The sequence below is a fragment of the Dromiciops gliroides genome, chromosome 1, assembly GCF_019393635.1.
Source record: "Dromiciops gliroides isolate mDroGli1 chromosome 1, mDroGli1.pri, whole genome shotgun sequence".
Lineage (NCBI taxonomy): Eukaryota > Metazoa > Chordata > Mammalia > Microbiotheria > Microbiotheriidae > Dromiciops > Dromiciops gliroides.
The window spans coordinates 622,939,919-622,956,629 of NC_057861.1; the positions used below are offsets into that span (position 1 = coordinate 622,939,919).

The 16,711-nt window shown below is 40.9% G+C and overlaps 1 protein-coding gene across 2 annotated transcripts; it reads left to right on the forward strand.

Moving 5' to 3' along the window:
* The first annotated feature begins 5,951 nt into the window (after nt 1–5,951).
* On the forward strand, nt 5,952–12,203 carry LOC122739221 (zinc finger protein 79-like). 2 transcript variants are annotated; one of them, XM_043981031.1, is made up of 3 exons: nt 5,982–6,074; nt 7,904–8,001; nt 9,378–12,203. In XM_043981031.1, the coding sequence occupies exons 2-3, from the start codon at nt 7,978–7,980 to the stop codon at nt 10,602–10,604; spliced, it is 1,251 nt and encodes a 416-aa protein (XP_043836966.1). In that variant the 5' UTR covers nt 5,982–6,074; nt 7,904–7,977; the 3' UTR covers nt 10,605–12,203. The 2 variants fall into 2 exon arrangements, with proteins under 2 accessions (XP_043836974.1, XP_043836966.1); XM_043981039.1 differs by lacking the exon at nt 7,904–8,001 and having other exon boundaries at nt 5,952–6,074.
* Nucleotides 12,204–16,711: the final 4,508 nt, after the last annotated feature.

Here is a 16,711-nt window from a genome sequence, read left to right on the forward strand (position 1 = left end):
TCCTAAATCCAGGGCGGGTGATTTATCCACTGTGCCACCTAGCCGCCCCAGGTGTAATTCTTTAAAGAGGAATACCTAAGGACACCCCCACAATCAATTTCCCCCCGTGACACAAAGCATTCTTTAAAGAAATAAATAACAGGAGGGCAGCTAGGTGGTGCAGTGGATAAAGCACCAGCCCTGGATTCAGGAGTACCTGAGTTCAAATCTGGCCTCAGACACTTGACACTAGCTCTGTGACCCTGGGCAAGTCACTTAACCCCCATTGCCCTGCAAAACAAACAAACAAAAAAAGAAATAAAGAACAACCTTAATATTTGGAGAAATTTTCAATGTTCATGGCTAGGTTATGTCAAAATAACAATACTACAAAATTAATTTATACTTTTAATACTATACCAATCAAATTACCAGGAGGATATTTAATAGAGCTTGATAAAATAATAACAAAATTCATTTGGAAAACAAAGCATCTAGAATATCAAGGGAAATGAAGAAAGGAAGTAAGGACAAAGAAGGAATAGGACTTCTAGACCTCAAATGATATTATAACAGCAGTCTTCAAAACCTTCTGGTATTGGGGCAGCTAGGTGGCACAGTGGATAGAGCACTAGTCCTGGATTCAGGAGGACCTGAGTTCAAATCCATCCTCAGATACTTGACATTAGCTGTGTGACCCTGGGCAAGTCACTTAACCCCAATTGCCTCACAAAAGAAAGGAAAAAGAAAAAGAACCCTTTGGTATTGGCTAAAGAATAGAGATAGATAAATGGAATAGATTAGCCAAGGAAGATTCAAAGACAATGGAATTCAATATCCAAGTTTTTGATAAAGTAGAAAACATTAGTTACCTAGAGGAAAACTTATTTGGTTAAAAAAAATGGCTGGGAAAACTGAAAAGCAGTCTGGCAGAAATTAGGCTTAGACCAACACTTTACACTACACACCACAATACATCTTAAATGGATAGGTGACCTTAATATTAAAGATCATACTATTAAAAATTAGAAGAGAAATAGATCATATACCTTTCTAAGCTATAAGATACTGGAGATGGCCTTAGATGCAGTGAGAGAGCTCTGCCTTTTAAGTCAAGGCCTTTCACTGGACACAGTTTGACTGAGGCAATGCAAAGTGATTAAGGCTAGGCAAGAAATGAAGCAAAGAAAGCCCTCTTTCACCTAGTAGTAAATAAATAAATAAATAAATAAGGTGTGTGTGTGTGTGTGTGTGTGTGTGTTGTGAGAGATAAATTTTTGTGTTTTCCTCAGAGGAACCATATCCTGGTCATATATTTTGATATTTCCTTAGTTTCTAGCTTACATCCTGCCATTGTGTAACATCAGGGACATGCAGGCTGTACCATAAATCTTAACCCCCCCAGCTTGAGCTCATTTTCAACTCTGATCAGAGTATACTATACATTGTGTTGTTCTCTGATTGGGTTAGATGTCACATATAGATTGTAAATGCTGAGGACCAGCCAGTGGGAATTGGACAAAGGTGGGAGAGGGTGTTGTGTTAGGATTATATATAATACTTTGTTTCTGGACTTGGGGGCTCACTCACCATACACGGGTGTGTGCCTCTTTCTCGGGAAAGAAATTAAATTTTTTTTTCTTTAACTCTCTGACTCCAGGTATTTATTTGAGTATGTGGTCTTTTGTCCCACACATGTGTGTGTGGATTTCTGGACAAAGTAAAAACAGTTGCTATTTACTGAGCCGTGTGGAAATAGATACCTTGATTTGCTTGAGTCCCCCACTTATCCAGGTAATCAGAACAACTTATGAGGGCTGGCTGCATTGGCTAACACACCAACAATCCTTTTCAGAGACCAAAGTCAACCTAGCTGGAGAATTAGTAACTCAGAAGCCAATTAAGCTCATATCAGCATTGAAGCAGATCCTGAACTATTTGGTGATGGTGGCCTATGGACCTTCAAGAGACATTCCTATCTTACCTGACTGCAAGTTATGAGACTATAAACATATCCTGTTTATGGTCTTACTGTTTTCAGCTCTCCCCCAACTTTGGTTATGGAACTCTCAGAATTATCCTGTTTTTTTGAGAGATCTCCTTATCAAGACATCTCCTAATCAAGCCTTGAACCTGTGAACTGCTTATCACCAAGTATGCTTTCTGATTTGTGTACCAAGGCCACCTCCTTAACCCTTGGAATTCCTCACTCTCCCTCCCCTTGGGAATGGAACCCACTGACTCATTTCTTTCTAAACCCACCTTTCCCTCCCAAATTTCTTAACTGCCTTTGTTGAAAACGTATACAAACGGCAGCTAGGTGGCGCAATAGATAAAGCACTGGCCTTGGATTCAGGAGAACCTGAGTTCAAATCCAGCCTCAGACAGTTGACACTTACTAGCTGTGTGACCCTGGGCAAGTCACTTAACCCTCATTGCTCTGCAAAAAAAAAAAAAAAAGATTAAAATGTATACAAACCCATACAATCTACTGCCTGATATCCTGTTCAGCACAGGCAGGATAGCATGCAATTTGTTAATTTTTTCTTCTCTGCTTAATAAAAACCCTTCTTTAATTTTACAGTCATTGTCTTTCTGGTTTTCCTTCCCTTTGGGGGAGAAGGGGATTTAAATCTCAAGAATTGACCTTAGTATACTCCGGTCTTCCACTTTGGAGAATGAAAGATCTAAATTCCAGTTTAGAGAGGTTTGCCTCAGTTTTACAGCCATCAAGAAGCCAAACAATGGCCAAATGAGGCCTGGGCTGGAATCTATTGTTGGCCAATCAATGAAAGGCAGAATTATTTGGGTCTAAGAAGTGGTCCTTAGAAGCCCAGGCTGTGCAAAGTCATCAACCTTACTCTCTCCCTCAGAGCCAGATGATCCAGATATGTGTGTATATGTATATACACTTATACTTATATGTGTATAAACACATATATAAAACAAATAGCTATTTGCCAGTAGACAAATGGTCAAAGGATATGAACAAAAAAAATTCTCAAAAGAACTACAAAGCATTTACAACCACATGAAAACTGTTCCAGATCACTAATAGTAGGAGCCAAGAAAATATACCTGTAACTGAAACATATTGATACATTGCACACATTGATACATTTTAAATATATCAACCAGTTGCTCTAACTTTTTTTTCCTTCTCTAAAAAAAACCCTGTCATATGGGATGGCTCTCAGGGTAGAGGGAGGGAAATAAATATGGTGGTGTAAGAAACAAAGTAACAAAAGAAAATTACTTTAAAAAAAGAATGCAAAAGAGACATAAATGATAGCTGTAATGCAGCATGTAACCAGTGTAAAACTTTATAGGAGTAAAAAGATGTCATCTTGAAAGTTAATAATAGGAAGAAAATAATAATAAATAACATTTATGTAGTACTTTAAGATATATGAAGTGTTTTACATGTATACATGATGTTTTACATAATAATTCTATATTTATATATACTATACATACCACACACACACACACATATAAATTTTTTTTTACTCTTTTTTTTTTGGCGGGGCAATGGGGGTTAAGTGACTTGCCCAGGGTCACACAGGTAGTAAGTGTTAAGTGTCTGAGGCCGGATTTTAACTCAGGTACTCCTGACTCCAGGGCCGGTGCTCTATCCACTGCACCACCTAGCTGCCCCCACACATATATAAATTTGATCTTTACAACAATCCTATAAAGTAGGTGCTACTGTTATCCCTATTTTACTGATGAGGAAACTGAGGCTCAGAGAGGTTAAATGACTTGCCCAAGGCTATACAACCAGTAAGTATTTGGGTGAGGATTTAAACTTGGGCCTTTCTGACTCTGTCAGTATTCAATCTACTATGACACCAAGCTACCTAAAGAAGGTGGGCTAGTCACATGGCAATAGCTAGGGATGACAAGTATATCATATAAATTCTCCGCTGACATGCTCTTGTGTCAGGAACCATAGAGGAAGGCCTCTGGCACACAGAATAGAATTTCTTCTGATGTAGGAGGCAAAAAAGGGGTTAACAGAAAAACCTAAGACCCAAGCTCTAATTTAGATCTGAGTTCTAAGAGGGATTCAGACCCCAGTTAATAGATAACTTAAGACTTGAGTCTTCATTAATACAAGTAAGGACCTAGGTTCTTGTTACCAACATTAATCAACAAGAACATAAAGAGGCAGGTCATAGAAACCTTAACTATAACAATGATACACAGACAGGGCATAGAAATTTAAACTGATAAATGAAAATATTTTGAAACTAAGCATGGGAACCAGAAAGAGACATGTGCAGAAAAGGTCAAATTTGTCCCCAGATTCACCTTATGACATGTAAACCCCCAAAACACACCACCATAGAAAAAGGTACCTGCCTAGGGGGTGGGCTTAAGCCCCCAGGAACTCTAAATTAGGATAAACCCTCCCCTGCACCTCCCTATGGTGGAGATTATTATAATGAGACTGATAATCAATTTATCCATACTATAAATATAACTGTATTTTCTTTCCTTAGTCAAGAGATACCTTTCCACTTTTCTGGTTCTCTCCCTGTGATCACTCACAGTATTGCAATAAAACTTGGGAAACTGAGTCACTGAGTCTTGTAATTCTTTTGGGATGACTCACGATCAATTTGACCCTTAAATCCATCCCACATCACTTCCTGTGGTGAATTTATGGGAAGACATGGACAAGAGTCATACAGGATGGACAGTCATATATTATCTACTATCTACATTGTTGGAATGTCCAGATTGATACAATCACAGATCCATTTGAGTAAGAGATTTCTGATGTCAAAATTAATAAGTAGGTTCACCTTTAAATTCCAAAAGCAATGATAAGAAATCTGAAATATATATATATATATATATATATATATATATACACACATATATATGTATATGTAAAATGTTTGACACTTAGGGAGTCAGTGGGAAACTGCAGTAATACTAACAGTCCAAAACAATTGGCCGTCCTTAGACTTCTAGAGAAAGCATTGTGTCCTATTAATTACTCAACAAGAGTGTCATATCTGAGCTATCCACCAAGTGGCACTCTCCCTTAACGACTAGCCCAGAGCCACCTGGAATATGTATGGTACAGCCCCCTAAAAAGCTGAACTATTTCCATTTTCCACCAGAGAGCACTGTTTGAAAATGCTTCCCTCTTGCCGGTACCATATAGCCCCAGGTGACTTGCTGCATAGGTTGTATTTTGAATTTAAATCAGGGGATAATATGAATTACTGCTCAAAAATAGTAAAAATGGGAAATCTACAGATTTGGCCCTGACCCTGCATATGGAATCTCCTCTTTTAGTCGATTCATTGGACAGGGAAGGGAGGAATATGTGCCTGTATTGCCTATTACTGGGAAGACTGAGGCTGGTGGATTGCTTGAGACTGGGAGTGAGGGGCCAACCAGGCTGCCCAAGGAGGGAGGAAGAGCCCAGCGGAGAAAGGGCAGGTCAAAGTTTCTGAGCCTATGAGGGACCCCTGCAATCCCAGTCTGGGTGACATAGGTTAGACCCAATCTCCCCTCCAAAAAGAAATGTTAAGTGCTTCTATATGGATCCCTCAGCCTTCAGCCATCCAGATGTTTCAGAAACCTCCTCGAACCATCCATTCCTGTAGTTTCACTTGTCACTGGAACAGGAGAACGAGTTAGGATACCATAGAGCGAAGGCACCCTCCACCATCCTAGAACGGCAGGAAATGGTTCTACATGGGGGAACGACTATGCAAATGTACTTCCGTTTACTCACTCTGATGACTGTGGATCTCTCGCTTCCCTGGACTCAGCAATGAAACCTACTGCGAGAGTGGAGGAAGAGGGAAATTTTCCACATCGCGGAGGCTGAGGAAAGGGGTTCTGGAGGGAACTAGCCCTCAACAAATTTCAAACGCTAATTGCGGAGCCCCGTTAGGAAAGGAGCGTTTGGAGTTCGGGTGGGGGGGGCGGGGTCTGGTTGCCGTACGGTATGTTTTTGTTGGTGCACTGCCTGGGGGCGGGCCTGTGCATACTCAGCTGGAAAAAGGCATGACCGGCTCGGCGGAGTTGACTGAGCCTAAAGCGGGACATTAAGTCTTCATTGCTGCCCTGTGAGTAATACTGAGCACCTTTATATATGTCTGTAGCTGAGGATTAAAGAAGAGCACTTTTCAAACGATCTCATATTCCAGAGATCGGTCTCCAGCCCCTTCTTCCTATTTAACTTTTGGGGAAACTGAGGCCCTGAGAGGTCACATGATGATTTGCTGGCATATCTAGGATGTGAATCCTTTCTCATAATAGTGAGGAGAAAGGAGCCTTGGATTCGAGTCTGGAGAGTTCTGGGCTTGGAATCTTACCTCCAACACTTACCTTCTCCTAGCTGTGAGTCCACAGGAGTCATTTAGCTACTCCTCCCCCACCCCTCAATTTCCTTATCCGTAAATGGGGATAATAAAATATTTGTAGCTGGGGGGCACCTAGGTGACACAGTGGATAAAGCACTAGCCCTGGATTCAGAAGGACCTGAGTTCAAATCCGACATCAGACACTTGACACTTACTAGCTGTATGATCCTGGACAAGTCACTTAACCCTCAGTGCCCCGCAAAACAATAATAATAATATCTGTAGTACTTACCCCTTGTGAGGAGCAAAGTACTGTATGTAAAGCACTTTCTAAACCTTAGAGTCCTACACAAATATGTATTATTCTTTTTTGGGGGGTGGGGGGTGAGGCAGTTGGGGTTAAGTGACTTGGGTTACATAACTAGTAAGTATCAAGTGTCTGAGGCCGGATTTGAACTCAGGTCCTCCTGAATCCAGGGCTAGTGCTTTATCCACTGTGACACCTAGCTGCCCCTAATATATACTATTCATTAATAGACTTGAACTACCTGCCTCACAGGGTTGTGAGGAAAGTATAAGCTGTTAGTATTATTGTTGTTACAACAACTACTACTTCCACTACTAATGTATTGTAACAGAAAACTAATGGAAGCTTCTTCTCTGGAAGAGCTGTGCTTTGTCATTCCCTGACTCTTTCCCCTTCACCACCACCACCACCCCATCCTGAAACAAGAAAAAAGAAACCAAAACTCATCAATCATATATCCAGAAAGAGAGGAAACAGAATGACACTAATTCAGCTAACATGCAATGTATTAAGTGCTGGGTAACTACCAAAACCAAGATATAGTTCACAAGTTTACTCTTTATTAGGGGAACTTTACAATCTGTTGAACCAAGAATTACCTCAAATTAATTTATCCCTAAAAGAGAATTTCTTTTTCCTCTGTCCACATGTAAACTGAGTAATCCCCCAAGAGATAGTGAGTCTTGGAGAAGTGGGACAGAAGGATTTAGATCTTGTGAGAGGCAGGCTCTCCCTGAGGGTAACTTCTTTGTTTTGTCTTATGCTGATATCATTTTGATAGACTGAAAAAAAAAAAAGAGTGGTAGCAGTGGGCCCTGAGCTGATACAGGGACATGTGCTGTGACTTCTTAGTTTTTAATTATTTAAAGATGCCTCAACCCTCCCTATCCAAAGCAGTCCAAGGCACTATGGTTCCTAGTCCATTGTCCCTCAGACACTTGACACTTACTAGCTGTGTGACCTTGGGCAAGTCACTTAAGCCCCATTGCCCCCGCAAAAATAAATAAATAAATAGATCAAATCAATAAAGAAGCACAGAAAGAATACAAAGTACTTTTGAGACTTCTACTTTCTTCTTTGCCTTCCCCTGCCCCACACTTTTTACTTTTACTATGAACAGTAACAAGGAGAAGGTTTAGAAATTTAAGTAAGCAGATGGAAAAAGAGTAACTGCAATAGGCTATTAGAAGCAGCAATCAGAGAAAACATATAGAAAAGGGAAAGGGCAAGGCGACTTCCTGCCGAGAGATTTGGACTCTAGAAGTTACTTATTTTCTTCCCACAGGTTTCCGGTGACCAGAATGGGCATGATTTTCTGAATAGAACAGGGAGTAAAGCCATAGAATCCTGAAAAGAGAGATGTGGACAGGAGTTTCCATTCAGGTGATGCTCTGAAAGCCTGCATCATGTTCCTTTTGGGTATTCCTATTCCTCATCCTGTGCCCATACTCTGCCTCCTCAGAGATTCCTCAGCTCTAATGATGATCTTTAAGTTCATATCTGACCTACAACCAGTCTTCATTTGCTACAGCCAGATAATTGAGGCTCAATATTCCTGCCTTTCATTCCTTCAGCAAATAATTGTTGAATGAATACTTTGTACATAGAACTGTTAGACCCTGCTGTAAACATATAATGAAATGTGTAATAATTAATTAATTGGTTAATTATAGACATAATCTCATTTGGGCCTCATATAATCTGAGGTAGATTTTATTATCCCCATTTTACATATAAGGTAACTGAGACTGAGAACACTTAAGTAATTTACCCAGGGTCACAAAACTAAATGTCAGAAATAGAACTTGAACTTCCTTACTCCAAATACAACATTCTAGCAGCTACATCACCCACAATTTCTGACGTTAAGGAGCTTAACAAAAAGAGTAAAATATTAAATCCTTAAAAAGAAGTTTGGGCAATAAATACTGTGCTGAAAAGGAGAAAGAGTTCACTGTAGCCTCAAGTGGGAAGGCCTTTGTGGAAGAACTGAAATTTAATAGTCAGCATGCTACAATGGAAAGAACCCTGCATTAGGAGTCAGAGAAACTCGGTTTGAATCTGACCTTTCCTATTTACTACTAGTATCATGTTGGGCAGGTTCAATAGCCTTTCTTATCTTCATATTCCTCACCTACAACAGGAGAGAATTAGATTAGATAATCTTTAAAGTCTAGCTTTAAAGCCACAAGTTGGGCCTTGAAAGATAAATTAGGGTAAAGAGAGGAGAGGATTCTGAACGGGAAAAACAATTAGCAAAGTCTGTTGTGGAATATTAGCATTGTAAAGAACCTTAGTGATATAATCCAACCCTCTCATTTTACTGAGAAGGAAATGGGAGGTCCAGATAAGGCAACATGTCCAGCAAGTAGCAAAGCTAGGACAGAATTCCAGTTTCCTGACTTTAACTTAAACCTCTTTTCAGGACAGAAGAAGGAACTATTTGGGTGTATTCCAAGCCAGTGCACAGACCACTGTCTGAATCAGAGGATTAATATTAGAGAATGGTGGAAGAAAGTTGACTAGATTATGAACAGCTAGTTATTTTTCATATATAGGGGGAGGGAGAAGGGGACAAGGATTTAGTAAGTGCCTACTATGTGCTAGGCACTCTGCTAAGCACTTTACAGATATTCTCATATATATATATACATATATATATATACATATATACATATGTATAAATATATGTGTTTCTGCCTACTTCCCAATGGGCCCAAAAAGGTAATAGGTCCAGACTGTTTTGTCTCTTTCTATAGGAGCTAGAGAAGAAAGAAGAGGAAATTGCAATGGGAGAAGGACTTCCAGAAAAGGGATCTGATTGGATATTCTCTGGGCCCCATCCTGGGAATGAGGAATCTTACATGTTGCCTTCAAATGGGTTAGCCAAAGTCTCTTCCCAAAGTCCTGAGGCTAAGAAACCACAAGGGATTCCCTTGGATCAAACTGATGGAGTTACTGTGGAGAAGAGATGGAACCAAACTACTTCTTGGGAAAAGCAATTGAAACCTTTCCTCTTCAGCCCCTTTCCACAAGTATCCATTCCCCAGGGAACTCCCTATCATTGTGCTGACTGTGGGAAAAGCTTTTGTCTAAAGTCCAACCTTCTGACCCACCAACAGTCACACACTGGAAGGCAACTATATCAATGTCCTCAGTGTGGGGACAACTTTGGGGACTATATTACCCTGTCCACCCATCAGAAGGACCACAGACGGGAAAGGTTCCACACCTGCCCAGAGTGTGGAAAATGCTTCAGTGATGCTACCAATCTCAACACTCACCTTAGGGTTCACACAGGGGAGAAGCCCTATCAGTGCCCTGCATGTGGGAAAAGCTTTAGTCAGAGCTCTGGTCTCATCCGGCACCAGAGAACCCACACTGGTGAAAAACCTTATATATGTCCTGAGTGTGGCAAAGGGTTCCGGCAGAGCTCAGATCTCGTGGAACACCATCGTACTCATACTGGTGAGAAGCCTTACAACTGTGGAGACTGTGGCCAGAGCTTTGCCCGGCCCTCTAATCTGGTCCATCACCAGCGTACCCATGCTTCTGAGAGAGTTTTCTGTTGTCTAGAATGTGGAAAGAGCTTCCAGCACAGCACCAGCCTGAATCGCCACCGGAAGACTCATACTGGGGAAAAACCCTACAGATGTCCTGAATGTGGGGACAATTTCAGCCAGAGTTCCAACCTCCTGACCCATCAAAGGAGTCATACACTAGAGAAACCATACAAATGCCCAGACTGTGGAAGGAGTTTCAACCGGGCATCTAACCTCCTCCAGCACCAACAGACCCACAGTCCAGACAGACCCTACAAATGCCCAGACTGTGAGAAGGCCTTTAGCCGAAGCTCCAACCTCATCACCCATCAGGGTACCCACACGGGAGAGAAACCATATAAATGCTTGCAGTGTGGGAAAGGCTTCAGATCTGGTTCCAACCTGATTCAGCATCAGGAAACCCACATGGGAGGCAAATCCTAAAAAAAGACCTAGGAAGAAATGGGCAGCAGCAGGGAAGGGGATAAAGTGAAATAATGTTTGTGCTGCCAAAGAAAATCTAAATTGTGTTAAATGAGCCAGCAGTGAAAGTGGGAGAACCATTACTGAAGGGAGGAAGATAGACCTGAGAACTTGGGAGAACCCAAATGATTGGCTGACAGGAACTTCAAGAGGTTTTGGCAGAAGATGTAAAAATAATGCCCTATTTCCATATTCTTTTCTCCCCTCTATTTTATTCCCATTCTATTATCTGGAAGACCCTATTGGGCAGTTTCCTTTGTGTGAGAATGAAATTACAGGACATAGAGCAGTGCTGCCACTCACCTGTATCAGTACAATGAGGATGGGAGGGATAGAGCACTGTAGGGAGCAGTAGGGACCAGGTGGCAACGGAGCTGCTTCCTTTAAAACAAAAAACCTCCATCAAGGAGGATGGATTATAACCCAAGATATCATGGGCTGGGGCATGGGGGTGGGGGCCTCAACATAGACCCTTTAACTTCTAAAAGAGGTTGTTTTATACACTGATAACAGTCTAACCTGGGGGAAGCAGCTTCTGACTAGAGGCAGAAGAACTATTCTTTATCTTCCTACAAAGGAAAACATCACCCAGTCCTTACCAGCAAGCTAGGGTGTGAACTGAACCAAAGAAAATCCACATGTTCATATGGCATTTACCCTTCATCTGAGATAAACAGTTCTAACTCTAACCCTTAGGCTCTAGTAGTCCCTACTTCTTATAGAAGGGTTTATTACCTACTCTCTAAAAAATAAAAATCTTTCCTGATTATCTAGCATCAGAAACCATAAATGCCAGAGTACTGTAATAGCAGTTGAGTGCTAAAAGATTTGGAAAAGAAATGAGAATAACAAATAACAAACCTTTAAATGTGGTACAGTAAGCCAAGGAGAGAAATGTATGGGGCTTCAGGAACAGACAAGTTGGGTGACACCAGACTGGTAAAGTGGAGTCAGGAAGTAGGCTCTGGCCAGTTATATGCAAAGTCTAGGTTATATATAGTTTATCCACCCTCCTGATACAGTTCCCATTCAGTGCCTTCTCTCAATTTTCCTTTGGGCCTTCCATCATGATCCCCTCCTCTTCCAAAATGATTTACAAAGTATGTGGGGATAGTAGTTAGCATTTCTGGATATTTAGGGAATTATTCAAGTAAAAAATGGGTTGGCATTCTTGAGGAGGAGACGGAACCAAGAGATAGAATCAGGCATGGGAGACTGGGGAAGAGGAAGACCAAAAATCAATCCTTCAGATTAGGAAAATTAGCTCTTCATAATGTGAAGGCTAGAATTAAAGAGCAATGAAACATGGAGGTAGAACAGAGACTTGTTAAAGGCTCCAAATGGGATGCTAGGTTTGGCAAGGATAGGGCCAAGATACCTACCAGAAAGGCCTGGATACTGTTTCCAGACTGCTTCATCTTCCTGGATCAGACCAACTTCTAGGCTTGCCTAGCCCCCAGGGGACAAGGAGTTCTGTGGGGAAAAAATGGATTTTTTTGGAGGGCAGGACAATGAAGGTTAAGTGACTTGCCCAAGGTCACACAGCTAGTAAGTGTGTCAAGTGTCTGAGGCCAGACTTGAACTCAGGTCCTCCTGAATCCAGGGCCAGTGCTTTATCCACTGCGCCACCCAGCTGCCCCTCCTTAAAATCATTCAAAAACTCGAAGTTGGGCCTAGAAGTGACCTAAAGACTCACCAAAGAATTATCCCTTCTGAATCAGCACATTTTCCCATAAGGTAGATTGGACTATTGGTTCCAATTAATAGGACAAGTCACACAATTCCCAATATACTTTATAGCCACTGGAACAGGTAAGGAATGAGACTTAAATGAACAGGTCTATAAACGGGTAGCTGGCCATTTTATAAAACAGTCCTTTTCTCATGTTACTGGAACTTGAAACCAAAACTACTTACATTCCCATTATAAATGAAACTTGGTATAAAAACAAATGTTGAAAACTATCTCTATATGTACTTAGAAAATAATAAAATACTTTTATCATTTTTTTTAAAAAGAAATGAACCTTGGAGGGGGCTCAGTGGATAAAGCACCGGCCCTGGATTCAGGAGGACCTGAGTTCAAATCCGGCCTCAGACACTTGACACTTAGTAGCTGTGTGACCCTGGGCAAGTCACTTAACCCTCATTGTCCTGCAAAAAAAAAGAAATGAAATGAACTTTGGGCACTTTAATATATGAAACTGGAACCTATATTCAGTTTATCAAATGTTAAGTGCCTACTATGTTCATGGCACTGAGGAAAGGGGAAGGTACAATCCCTCACTTCTCAGGGAACTTAAGAGTTTTAAGTGACTTGCCCAGGGTCACACAGCTAGTAAATGTCAAGTGTCTGAGGCTGGATTTGAACTCAGGTCCTCCTGAATCCAGGGCCTGTGCTTTATCCACTGTGCCACCTAGCTGCCCCAAACTTAGAGTTTTAAAGACTAATTGTAGATTGTGCTTATGTGAGATAACTGTTTTCCTGATCCTACCACAAAGCTGTCTCACTGTCTCCTAGACAACTAAACTAACCGGGATGTAGGCAGCAGGAAAGCAGACCAGAAGTTTCAGGCCAGACTTATTTCAGGACTTAAGCAGAAATCACCCTAAATTTTATCTCAGTTCTTTTTCCAGGCCACCCGGCTTTCTTATGGTCCTACCTTCTAGAGATGAATTTTATGGTTTTTTAGACACAAAAACATCATCTGGAGCTTGACAATTGGCTTCTTGGATTTTTACATCACCTTTCCTTATACCCATAGCATAACTTTAAATGTCATAATGGAGGGGGCAGCTAGGTGGTGCAGTGGATAGAGCACCGGTCCTGGATTCAGGAAGACCTGAGTTCAAATCCGGCCTCAGACTCTTGACACTTACTAGCTGTGTGACCCTGGGCAAGTCACTTAACCCCCATTGCCCCACCCCCCCAAAAAAATGCCCTTGATAATGTCTGGGGCAGCTAGGTGGTGCAGTGGATAGAGCACCAGCCCTGGAGTCAGGAGGACCTGAGTTCAAATCCGACCTCAGTCAACTGACACTTAATAGCTGTGTGACCCTAGGCAAGTCACTTAACCCCAATTGCCTCACCAAAAAAAAAAGAAAGAAAGAAATTTAGGGGCAGCTAGGTGGCGCAGTGGATAGAGCACCAGCCCTGGAGTCAGGAGGACCTGAGTTCAAATCCAGCCTCAGACACAACACTTACTAGCTGTGTGACCCTGGGCAAGTCACTTAACCCCAATTGCCTCACCAAAAAGAAAAAAATTTTGACTGGATTGGATTGGATGTCCTGTAGGAGAAACCTGGAAGGACTTCCATGAACTGATGATGAGTGAGATGAGCAGAACCAGAAGAACATTATACACAGTATCGTCAACATTGTGTGTTGATCAACTGTGATGGAATGGACTCTTCTCACCAATACAGTGGTACAAGAGAGTTCCAGGGGACTCATGATGGAAAAGGCTCTCCAAATCCAGGAAAAAAAAAAAAAGGACTATGGAATATGGATGCTGATTGATCCATACTATTTCTTTTGGTTTTGGTGCTATTTTTTTGTCATAATGGATCCAAGGGAAAAAACCTTTTGTTCAAACATCTATTAAGTACTTCAGATGTGTAGTATATTAGGAAAGGTAGAAAGTTAAATGGAATTAAGTATCTTAAGTACTTTTTCTAACCACACTTCAAGTACTTTATAATATAGAAGAGTAGATTTGACATATATGTATATTTATATGTGCATATAGATATATGTGTGTATACACACACACACATTTAGTGCATTAGAGTAAAAAGTACTATGAAATTAGAGAAGAGATCAGGTAATGATTTTGGAGGAGCTGGCCTTGAAAAATGGGTTAGAAGTCAACAGGTAGAGGAAGGGTATTCCAGGTATAAGATATATGGGGGGGGAGTGGGGTTTCAAAACAGGAAATCAGGGGAAGACAGGTATTCTACCTTGAGTGGAGCATAAAATATGTTATGAGGAGTATTGGGAAATTAATGGAAAGTTAGAGGAAACATGATTGGATGCCGTGTTTGGTCTTTTTCATTATACATTGGGAAGGCATTGAACTTTTGAGCATAAAAGCGATATAGGAGAGGGAGGACACTAGGTAGGAAGCAATTATAACAGATCCTGGTCAGTGGGAATGTTAAATAAGGAATAGTGGATGTAAGTGACATTGCAGTGGATAATAAAGACTGAGTTGGTAGTGAAAATGTCACCATGAAAACCTTTTCAATTACATGAATCTTTTTGGGGATGTGTAGATCATATATGTTAAACCAAGGAGAAATCAAAAATGTATATAGGTGACTACATGATGTGTAGCAACTCCCTGCAAGAGAGAGGGAGTGACTATCACTGCTCAAGTGGTAGTTACACCTCTGATTAGTTAAATAATTAAAAAAAAAATTTTTGCAGGCAATGAGGATTAAGTGACTTGCCCAGGGTCACACAGCTAGTAAGTGTCTGAGGTCATATTTGAACTCAGGTCCTCCTGAATCCAGGGCCAGAGCTTTAACCACTGTGCTACCTAGCTGCCCCCAGTCAAATAATTTAAAAAGAAATTTTATTTAAAAGGTGGACAGGAAAGAAAAGATGAGAAAAGTAAAGATGACGGTAAAATGTCACACTAGTAGAATCTTAGAGTCAGAAGAACCTTCAGAGATCTTCATCCAACTCATACTCCATACCACTCCTCAAACAAAAAAGTGCCTATATCAGATGTCACATATAAGCAGGGCATTGTTTCTCAGGCACATAAAAGAGTTAGATTCCCTCTTTAGGTTTCTGGGAGGTTTGTCATCTCCTATTATTTGGGTGACATGCAAATTAGAAAGTAACCATTCTCTAAGTTTAGAAGGTCCTACAATAATGATGAATTCAGTTCCTGTTCTATCCTCTAGCATGTGCCACAACTTCCCTTAAGCCCTTTAACACCCTTGTCCCAAACATCAACCATGTTTCCCTGAAAAAACACAATCTGATCCAACACTACATTCTCCCTCCTCCCAGATTATGACCAGAGTGTCCAGGCTAATTTTATGATATCTTTGGGGAGACATTGCCCCAAGTCTCAGCATTAGATTAATCTAGGTCCTTCTATCACATCCTAGTATTCAGGATATTCAAATTTTTGAACAGGACACCTATACCATGGCTTTGATATCATGGATTTAATAGTGGGGCTGAAACAGAGCTGGAAGGGACCTTATTAAATAGTCTGGCCCTCTCATTTTACAGACAAGGAAACTGAGGCTCAGAGAAAGGATGTGGCTTACCCATGTTAATGATGCTCTCTAATAGAAAGGCTTTATTGGAAAGAACCTATACTACTATAATCAGTCAGATGTTGGCAACTTTTTCAGGCAGACCCAAACTCCTATTTCATAAACACCCAAAATCTATATCCCTACTATGATACAGATTCTTGAAAAGCAAAGGGAGAGGGGCAGCTAGGTGGTGCAGTGGATAGAGCACTGGCCCTGGAGTCAGGAGTACCTGAGTTCAAATCTGACCTCAGACACTTAACACTTAGTAGCTGTGTGACCCTGGGCAAGTCACTTAACCCTCATTGCCCCGCAAAAGAAAAAAAAAAAGCAAAGGGAGACAATGAAATAGCACCTATTACATGGTAGGTGGTAAATAAATATTAGAAGCAGCAAGAAAGAAGAAGAAATATGGAAAATAAATTACAAGTCAATGGGAAAAGCTAATGGCATATGGGGCCAACCAAACCATACATCTCATTCATGACTCAAGTTGATTATTAATTCTATTTATCACTACTGAAAAGAAGCAGCAGGGGCAGCTAGGTGGCGCTGCAGTGGATAAAGCGCCGGCCCTGGATTTTATATATATATATAATAACATTAAACATATTTCTTCATTAGTCATGTTATGAGAAGAATCAGAGCAATAAGGAAAAACCTCAAAATAGAAAAACAGCACCAAAAACAAAAGATATAGTATGGATCAATCAGCATCCATATTCCATAGTCCTTTTTTTTTTTTCTGGATTTGGAGAGTCTTTTCCATCATGAGTCCCCTGGAACTCTCT

What these genes read in the sequence shown, in the direction of transcription:
- LOC122739221 (XM_043981031.1), top strand. Translation starts at nt 7,978, where the DNA reads ATGTGGACAGGAGTTTCCATTCAG. An exon ending in GGACAGGAGTTTCCATTCAG is followed by an intron (nt 8,002 to 9,377) that starts GTGATGCTCTGA and finishes CTCTTTCTATAG; the next exon opens with GAGCTAGAGAAGAAAGAAGA.